Genomic DNA, 10,568 nt, shown 5'->3' with positions numbered 1-10,568 from the left:
TATATTATTTAATTTTTCTTTACTATCATGTTTGTATTAGTTAACATATTATATAATTATAATTTTTTTAATTATATTATTAGAAATTTATTTGAATTGTATTATGAAATATTTGAAATGACTATTTTTCCAAGATGTCTTTTTTGGTCATATAATTGTCAAATATAATTTGTTCATCATCTAGTTTATCAACTCCCCATGGTTTTAAAAATCGTTTGAGGCTAACACCTCTAGGTGAGACGGCCCAAAACTGCACCTGAGGTGACGCCTCTTGGACCCTGAACGAGGCTTACGCCTTGGTTCAGTGAGGCGTGAGGCGAGGTAATGGGTTTTTTTGACCTTTTTTAAGTTTTATAGAATTAGTAGTAGTTCTCTTTATAGTATAAGACTTTCTGTATTTTTAGAAACTCAAAGTCAAAGCACAAGGGCCCTAATGTGTATTTTTAATATTTTAAAACCCAAAAAGCTGGTACTTTCTCCTCTCAATCAAAAAGTATGGTTGGACCCTTCCTCTTCCTCCAAGCAAACCAATTTTTCCAAACCCTCTCAGCTTGTCTCCCAGTTTCACTCTTTCATATGTCAAGAACCATTGAACCAACGCCTCTTAAGTAATTTAGTATTATATATATAATATATATATATACAAATGTATATATATTTGTGTAGTATATATACGTATTTTGGTGTATCTATATTTCTACCTCGTGCTTACGCCTCAGATCGCCTCGCGGCTTACGCTCCGCCTCGTTGACAGAAAACGCCTCGAGGCCCGATTCTGCCTTTTAAAACCTTGCAACTACCAGCTAGCTTATCAAGTAGTTTGCCAAACATAGCCTGTCTTATCCATTTTCTATCTGCCCGTGGCTTATAATTGGTGCTTACCTGTTAGAATTCATGAAATATGAATATAGGCAAGTGTTCAATTATTTTGTTTCTCTCGGTCATTGTATGTACGTAACTACCAATCCTAAGAACAAATAGAAGAAAATGTTGTTTATCTCTCATCAGCAAAAAAAAGTATTCTAATGATAGTGACATATCGACTTAGAAAGAACGGTATCATGTAAATCACTATAGCGAAATCGGGTTTTCAAGTCACCTAAAATGTCTAAGTGTCCTAATCGAAGGCTTTATAGCCTTTAAGTTTATAGGACCATACGATAAAATGTCCTATCTAAAAGTGTTACAATAGGTTTATTGAACGCCGAGTGTTAACAAGTTTTTCAGGACATTTTTAAAATAAAGTGTAGTATTAGCTATTTTATAAGACATTTTTAGAAGTTTCCAGCAGAGCATCTTTTAATACAGAGGCACTTTTCAAATAGTGCCTTTTTTTAAAAATATATAGCTAACATGACAGTTTATTTTTAAAATATCCTTACAAAATTGTTAAAAGGCCCAAAAACTTTTTATAAACCTATTGTAACATTTTTAGATAGTATGCTTTATTGTTTGGTCGCTGAAGTCCTATAAAACATTCTATTAGAACAAATAGACATTTTAGGTATTATAGTGAATACAGATTATCACTAACCTTATCGTTGATGCTGTGCAGCTGAAGTTTCAAAGAATCTGAATATTCAAACCATTTGGACATATCTCCACTCTCCTTGCGAGCCCATGCTTTCTTTAAGGTTGATCGCCATTCAGCAACGTTGGTCCTGATTTCCTTGTTTAGTTCCACCCACTCTGGTGCACACTTGTTCTTCGACAGTATCCTATATAATGTGTCTTCAGCTGGATCAGCATGAGGATTGCTATTCAAATTTAGGGGTTTGCCCTTCCCTGGCAGGTTCTCAAAATGACCCTCCTCCATAGAACGCCAAATCCTTCGCTCCACAACATTCATTATATCAGTTTCTGACCTGATCAAATGTCAAAAAGAAGTAGACAGGAGTTACTACCATGATCACTACCATGATCATGTTAAAAGGTGTTCAATGTATATCATGACTCCTCCGCATCACTAGAGTCGGGGAGGAAAAACAAGTTTATTTGGCCATCTTTTCTACGTAGTTCTTGTTATAATCACTGATCACTCCATATTCGACAGTCCCTTTTATGATATAGCACTAGAATACGCAAAGAAATGTGTGTTCGAATCATAACATTGGTTACAAGTTTTTCCCACAGTCCCTTAAAACGAGCATCTGTCTGGGAGATAAGCTCATCTATCTCAAACTTCATTCTTAACTATGTATAGAATGCTTATCAATCATGTTTGCTTCAATTCTAGTATCCCTTTATCCTAAAATTTTGTTTTAATTCCTTTTAATGGAATTAAGTCTCAATTGGTCAGGTGAATAGCTCCATCAATAAGTTTTTATGCTATTCCTTAAGCATTTACGTTTTCACAAATCACTGTCTACGAAAGGAAATGGAGTCCTAAACCAGTTCAATCTACACTTGATCAGGGGTAAAAAACTTCTGTAATCCCTGAATTAGTTGCAAAGTTATCTTTTTGTGTTAACCTTTATAAGACTACTTTGTTCTTGGAAGAACGTCCATTGATGACTCTTCTCCTTCCTCCTTTCCCCTCATCCTTCCAAAAGTCTTAAATGCCTAAGTAATTTTATAACTATTATGAACTATTATCGTTGAAGAAATTTTCTCGAGTTCTCAATACGCATGTGGAATCACATGTCTCAATTATTTTGATCTGCCTCCATAATCGTTCATAAGCGTAAAAAACTAACCCTAACTTTGAAATCCCTGTGAGAAACAAGGATTTTCCTAATTTAAGGATTTACTGCTTGAACATAAACATTCGAATTACGATTAATTGCATCTAAATGTCAAGAAGAACAGGATAATTCGTGAATCCAGAATCCTATACATCACGATTAGAATAGAGACAAGATACCTAACATTGTTGCGCTGTCCACGGAGTTCAGGGGGTAGCTTCCGGTCGTTGACGGCGTCTATAACACCGGAGAGACGTTCAGATATCTTCTTATTGGGATTCCTAGCAGCAGTCGCCGAGTCGTCCTCCGACGAAGACGAAGTCGAAGTCCACCTAACCTTAGACAAGCTAGGACAAAAGATGGCTATCAGAGGTGAGGCTTCATTCAGCATCTGTCGGGAAACAGACGGCGGTGATGAAGAAGATGCGATGGTTATCGCCTTAAGGAGTCGAGCCGCCATGGGTGAATGGTTGCCATGGCACCTTTTAATATTCTGTTCGCTGTTAATAATAGTCGGTTGAAATGAGGTGAGTTGGAATTTGGATTTGGATTTTTTTCCAACTTGTGGGTTGTAGAAAACGTATGGGTTGTTTGTTTTCCTTTTAATTTATATTATTTTATAAAACAAATTTACTAAAAGTTTTAAAACAACATTTGATCTTAAGGCATTATCTTATAATGCATAAAGTCTTAAAGTCTTAATTACAATATAATTAGCATAGAGTATAACATCTTAATACACAATAGCAACACTACTCTTAAAACGACTATTCCAAAGCGGCAACATCTTAATCTTCCAAGAGAGGCCTCCCTGCTTCGTTCAGATTGCGCTCTCCAAAACGATGATTCCCGAAGCAGCCGTTTAGAAAATCGATTTCCATACTCTCCATCGCTCCTCGATCCTTCCATTGCTCCTCAATCCAGGTAATCGATTCAAACTCTGATTATGTAAATGGTTAGGGTTTATTGCATCCCTCCTCGATCCAGGTAATCGGTTCAAACTGTGATTATGTAAATGGTTAGGGTTCACTATCAATCCACTTATGTGTGTACATCGATTCAAAGATTCCTCAGTCCTTCATCGCTCATCCATCAAGGTAATTTATAATTTATTTTTGTTTTCCAACAATTTCAATCTTGCTTTCATATCTATCTCCTGATTCGATTCTTCCATCACTTCTCATTTTTGTTTTGTTTTGCATTTACATGTTTAATCGATGAAATGCAATATGAGCAAGAACCTTTGTGATAGATGTTGGAAATCAACATAGACCAGCACCTAAAGTGAATTCATCGACATGAATGTCGAGGGATAAAAGTTTGTTCGTATGTATTTTTTATGCAAATAAGGTGTTTGATCAAATGTGCGAGAGAATTTGGGTTCTATTTTGTGAGTGAAGCTTCACCATTTTGTTCATCTTTCATTAGGTGTTTAACTTATATGGGTTCTCTTTAAAATGATGGAAGGTGTTGTAGCAACGTCATATGATGCAGGTAGTAAGTTATACATCTGTTGTTGTTTCTGATTCGCAAGTTGAAGATAGATGGTTTATGGGAAACATCCAAAGAATCTTCATTCAAGACAGAACCATTGGTGGTAGCGAAATCAGAAAAAGTTCTAAACAAGAAAAAGGAAGTATGTATAGCTACACTTGGATTTGGGTCAAGATGTGTTTTTATTACGCACTTTTCATACTTGTGGATTTAAGTTTGCTATGGGAGATGAAGAAAATAAGAAGGCCCATGAAACTTGGGTTCAAGGTACATTCATGTTTTGCATTACTAACGATTTTCGTTATTGAACTTTCTTATTTTTTGGGCTCATTTTCATTATGTGATGGTAATCAAAAAACAAATAAGTTTTTCTATTTACTTGATCTGAGATCAATTTGGACACATAAAATGAAGAACTAAGAATAGGGAAAACTTATCTAAACAAATGGATTACTCATTTTCTGTCTTTAGTTTTTTGGATGTAGCCTTTACTCATTCATCATTCGTGGATTTTATGCTTATGAGTTGGCTTAATGAAAAAGTTGTTGATATATGCCCATTAGAAAGAGGGGCATCTTATGTCGGTACTGAATGGTGATACTCTTGCTCATATTAAAAAGGTATAATAAACGTTTTTTTTTTAAATATACAATCTTTTCTTTAATATTAACAAAATTAGTTTAGACCACTCTTCTATTCTCTTCTAAGTGAAATTATAATGGCAGGTGTAGAAGTTTATTGGGATGATGGAGATGGAACTTGGTGATGGATGGATTTTCCATAAACACAGTAAGTGAAATTGTAGTGATCTCATTTCTTCATTTTTCCATATTGGGTGCTTTTCATGTGACTTATTGTAACCATTGGTACAATTTATCTATATTTAACTACCTTATAAACGCCAGGATCCTTATGTTGGTGCTTTTCTTGTAAAAGATGACCCAGGATCTGAGGCCATAGGTTCAGATACATAGAAAAGCATATATGAGCTCAAGGGCAAATAGTTGTTTAATCGTCTCCATGAAGTTGGTACACGGTTTCAGGTATCTGTTGTGATGCAACTGTTAAGTAATTGTGGTAAACTTGTTGAGCTTCTATATATTTTGTACTACATGTAATCAACTTTTAATCCTTTTAAAAAGATTACAAGTATCCAAGGAGACTGGGTTGGTCTTATCGGTCATGGGCGGTTACGGATAACAGAAATGGTGAGTGGAGGCTTCATTTCTATTTTTCTGCCAGTTAATTGCATACTAGCACTCTATGTGATGCTATAGTTTACCTCATTTTGATTATTTATTTCTCTGGACAGGTCAATGACGATCCCTTTACGGTCCACATGGATCATCCCAAGGTATCATCCACTCGTATCCTAAAAGATTTAGGGGTCGTTTACCTAAATACTTACCCGGTAAGCACTTATCGATAAAATTCAACACAATCGCTTACTTACTAGGTAAGATTTTTTATTCATTAAAACGTATCGTATGCAACAATTTATCCCGGTAAGCCCCTAACCATGGTAAGAGTCGTCATCATCACTTACCGGGTAAGACTCTCGATTCTTGCCCTGACTCTTATCGGGTAAGATTCTTAGTCCTTGCCATATTCATCCGGTAAAGTAAAGTGACTTGGTAAGTGCTTACTCGGGTAAGCATTTGGTAAACGACACCTTAGAGATTCAATATATGGGAACTAGGATGAAATCTATTTCATTAATACCATACTCTTTGATAAAACAGTGCTTGTATAAGGATTTTCTCTGTAATGGATTCAACGTTTAACAAGGATGATGATGTCATAGAGGCAACACCATTTGAGGTCATAACAACCCTAAGAGATGTTTTGAAGACAAGTTCTCTTTAGAGGGATCATGTTCAAACATACAATCAGGTTTAGTTGTTTGCATATAATGAGTGTTTAGCTGGAAAATTGTCATATTTGCACCTGCTTCATAAATTACCTAGCTCATTAAGAACAATAACTATATTGTTAAACTAACTTAGGGCTATTTACCTAAACACTTATCCGGTAAACGCTTAACAGTAAAATTCAACTTGATCGTTTACTTGCCGGGTAATTTACTCAAAACAATTCTTAATTTTTTATGTAACTCTATAATTTTTTATATTATTAAAAATATAACATTTTAGTAAGATATTATTATCTATTTCCTAAATATCTAATCTCAATTAATTTTTATTATTTTAAATATTAAAAAACTATTTTAAAAAATATCCCAAATTTCACCCTCTTTTTTTATTTTATCTATTTTAAAGCAAAATTTCAAAAATATATAAGAAAAACCCCAAAATCATCCAGAAACTTCTGGAGATCCTAACATATTATCTCAAAATGATTTCGATATCTTTTTATTAAAAATAAAGTAACGTGTGGGGAAGAACATGTCACGTCATCAAGCCCTCAAATTAATCATCCTTCTTCCCTATGAATATCAGAATTACCACGGTGAAAAAACTCTCTCGCCTCCCGTGGGTTTCCTTTCCTTCCCGTCACGCCGCCGCCGCCGCTGCTACTCGTCGGCACCAGTAACTAGTTATGTATGTTCAAAGGATCTACGAACCCCCTCCCCCCTATATATTTAGGTTAAATTAAAACTACATGTTTATCGATCATCCATTGTATTTTTCGTCTTCTGTTTTTTTTATTCTTATCACGTAAGAGATGCATATTTGATTATATTAGAGATGATGGTTACCGTCGTTTCTATGATGAGTGATGATGATATTTACCAAAAATCTGATTACGGACCGTGAATATTGAACAGTAAAGACATCTCGAATGGCCCGATGAAACCATTGATTTGCCGGTCGGAGTCTCCAATGAGCGGCCGAAATAAACCCTAAACTTGTGTTCATCAACAACCACTTAATCGATGATATTTGTTTAATGATATTAAAATATATATCGTTCAATCTCTTGTATTATCATAATATGAAATTTGTTTTGAGTATCTCATGGGGTTGCCTTCTCTCTCTAAAACTCAAATTTCTATATTGCAATTGTAAGGTGGCTTTTGTCAAATAATTACATGGGTAATCGTTTACCAAGTTATATTAGATGAATATGGTGATGACCAAAAATCTTATCCAGTAAGAACGATGTAAAGATTGAGAGACTTACCCGGTAAGTGAAGGACAATGACTCTTATCACGGTTAGCTCTTACCGGGTAATTGTCGCATAGAAAGCCATTTTTGTTGACTAAAATCTTATCCATTAAGTAAATAATAGTATTGAATTTTACCGGTAAGTGCTTACCGGGTAGGTGTTTGGCAAACGACCCCTAAGTCTAAAACTGTAGATTAATAATGGTCGTTGGATTTGGTTTACAAAGGGTGTTGGGCTTAAGTTCAAAGAAAAATTAGAGGGTTTCAGAAATCGTCCGATCAAACTCTCCTTCCTCTGTATCATTTTTCCTATGGGTGGCTCGATCTCTTCTTTTTATTCGTCGTCATGTTTCATGTAAAAACCAAATTGCTCCACTAAATAGAACTTGCTGGTGCAACAATGAATTTTGTTCATTTGAACAACTTGGTATCTACATAAATATGACACTGAAGAGGAAAAGAGGTCAAACCACTAGCCAAGGGAGACGATCCAAAGGAAGGAGATATCGATTGAACGGTCTCTCTCCTTTTTCTTTGAACACACATCCACTAACCTTTCAAACCATGAACAATCGCAAAGAAGAAAAGGAGAATAATGAAGTGAAGTGCGGTTTCCATCTTTCTCTAAAACTCAAATGACTTTATTGCACTTGTAAGTCCAAAACTGTAGTTTAATAATGATCGTTGGATTTAATTGAACAATTATCCACAATTTTTTCTTGTATCGTATATCTTTAAGGTGTTCTCATTTGAACTTCCCCATATATAATCATGTGGATTACAATATACAAATCTCACACTTGACATTATTGGGAACGACCCTGATTAAGCTATCATTCGCAGGCTTAAAAACGTACTCAATTAACTTGAATTTTAGAGAGAGAGAAAGCAACGTTACCAACCCCTTGTCCTCAACTTTTTTTTCTTGGTAATTGTAATTGAATCGTTTTTTTTGGGGTCATGGTTTAAAAAGGGTGTTGGGCGCAAGTTCAAAGAAAAATTAGAGGGTTTCAGAAACCGTCCAGTCAATCTCTTCTTCCTCTGGATCGTTTTCCCTATGGGTGGCCTCTTCTTCTTTTTCATTGTCATGTTTCGTGTAAAATCCATATTCCCCCAATGAATAAAACTTGCTGATGTAGCAAGGAATTTTGTGCATTGGAGCATCTTGGTTTCTATATAAATATGACTGAAGAGGAAGAAAAGGTCAAGCCACTAGACAAGGAAGACGATCCAAAGGAAGGGGATATTGATTGAACGGTCCCTCTTCTTTTTCTTTAAACTCACGTCCATTAACATTTCAAACCATTAGCAATCGCAAAGAAGAAAAGGAGAAGAATGAAGTGTCGTGGGGTTGCCTTCTCTCTCTAAAACTCAAATTAGTTTATTGCAGTTTTAAGTCTGAAACTGCAGTTTAATAATGATCGTGGAATTTGAATGAATAAATATCCACAATTTCGTTTTGTATTGTATATTCTTAAGGTTTTCTCGTTTGAACTTCCCTATATATAATTATGTGCATTGCAATACAAATATAATATATAACATGTTAAGGAACGATTCTGCTTAAGCTACCATTTGTTGGGATAAAAACGCACTCAATTAACTTGAATTTTAGAGAGAGAAAAAACAACATTACCAACCCCTCATTCCCAACCTTTTTGTCTTGGTAATTGTAGTTGAATCGTTTTTGGGGGGGGGGGGGTGAGGGTTTAAAACGGGTGTTGAACGCAAGTTAAAGAAAAATAAGAGGGTTACAAAAACTGTCCAATCAATCTCTCCTTCTTCTGGATCGTTTTCCCTACGGGTGGCTCGACCTCTTTTTCTTCTTCGTTGTCATATTTCGTGTAAGAACTAAATTGCTCCACTGAATAAAACTTTGCTGGTGCAGCAATGGATTTAGTTCATTGGAGCAACTTGGTTTCTACATAAATATGACTCTGAAGAGGAAGAAGAGGTCAAGCCACTAGCCAAGGGAGACGATCCAAAGGAAGGAGATATTCATTAAACGGTCCCTCTCGTTTTTATTTGAACTTACATCTACTAACCTTTCAAATCATGAGCAATCGCAAAGAAGAAAAGGAGAAGAATGAAGTGTCGTGGGGTTTGCCTTCTCTTTCTAAAACTCAAATTACTTTATTGCACTTTTAAGTCTAAAACTGTAGTTTAATAATGATCGTTGGATTTGATTGAACAAATATCCACAATTTCGTTTTGTATTATATATTTTTAAAGTGTTCTCGTTTGAACTTCTCTATATATAATCATGTGCATAGCAATATACAAATATCATATATGACATATTAAAGAACGGCCCTGATTAAGCTATCATTTGTAAGCTTAAAAACGCACTCAATTAACTTGAATTTTAGAGAGAGAAAAAACAACCTTCCAACTCCTCATTCTCAACCGTTTTGTCTTGGTAATTGTATTTGAATTGTTTTTTCTGGGGTCATGGTTTAAAAAGGTTGTTGGGCGCAAATTCAAAGAAAAGTTAAAGGGATTCAGAAACTGTCCAGTCAATCTCTCCTTCCTCTGGATCGTTTTCCCTATAGGTGGCTCGACCTCTTCTTCTTCTCTTCTTTTTCTTCTTCTTCGTTGTCATGTTTCATGTAAAAACCTTATTGATCCACTGAATAAAACTTGTTGGTGTAGCAATGAATTTTGTTCATTGGAGTTACTTGGTTTCTACATAAATATGACTCTGAAGAGGAACAAGAGGTTAAGCCACTAGCTAAGGGAGACGGTCCAAAGAAAGGAGATATTGATTGAACAATCCTCTCCTTTTTCATTGAACTCACGTCTGGTTCAACAATACCGCTTATCCTAGTGAGTTTTACGGATCCACTAACCTGTCAAACCATGAACAATCGCAAAGAAGAAAAGGAAAAGAATGAAGTGTCGTGAGGTTGCGTTATCTCTCCAAAACTCAAATTACTTTATTGCACTTGTAAGTAGGGGTGCTCATGGGTTGGGTTGATCGGGTTGAGGACATTTGAACAACCCAACCCAATGCTTGCGGTTTGGAAAAATTTTAACCCAACCCAACCCAAACCAAAGTGCAACCCAACCCGTATGGATTGGCTGGGTTAGTCGGGTTGGTTGGGTTGATACTTTGGTATATTGAAATATTCTTCTAACCTTGAATATGTTATTTCCTTACTCATAATTTCTTTTTCATCATCAACCATTTGATACAACTTATTCATATTTCTTATGTATATCACATTCAGTTAATTTTCTCAATTTACATATATATGTTCA

At 35.3% G+C, this 10,568-nt stretch overlaps 1 protein-coding gene across 2 annotated transcripts in view; it reads right to left on the bottom strand.

Annotated features, from left to right (window-relative positions):
* Positions 1–3,156, bottom strand: part of LOC112528988 (dnaJ homolog subfamily C member 28-like) — a 4,446-nt gene extending 1,290 nt beyond the window's left edge. Inside the window, exons 1-3 of one of the 2 annotated variants that reach the window (XM_025140073.1) lie at positions 2,864–3,156; positions 1,535–1,865; positions 702–882 (exon numbers count right to left, since the gene is read on the bottom strand). In XM_025140073.1, coding sequence (XP_024995841.1) covers positions 733–882; positions 1,535–1,865; positions 2,864–3,144 — 762 coding nt within the window. In that variant the 5' untranslated portion in view covers positions 3,145–3,156 and the 3' untranslated portion in view covers positions 702–732. The remainder of the gene's footprint in view (positions 1–701; positions 883–1,534; positions 1,866–2,863) is intronic. The other variant, XM_025140077.1, reaches the window with a different exon arrangement.
* Positions 3,157–10,568: the final 7,412 nt, after the last annotated feature.

The sequence above is a fragment of the Cynara cardunculus genome (genome assembly GCF_001531365.2).
Source record: "Cynara cardunculus var. scolymus isolate 2C chromosome LG 1, CcrdV1, whole genome shotgun sequence".
In the NCBI taxonomy this organism is placed as follows: domain Eukaryota; kingdom Viridiplantae; phylum Streptophyta; class Magnoliopsida; order Asterales; family Asteraceae; genus Cynara; species Cynara cardunculus.
The sequence above is the reverse complement of the archived record's forward strand: the minus strand, read 5'-3'. Positions and strand labels throughout refer to the sequence as shown.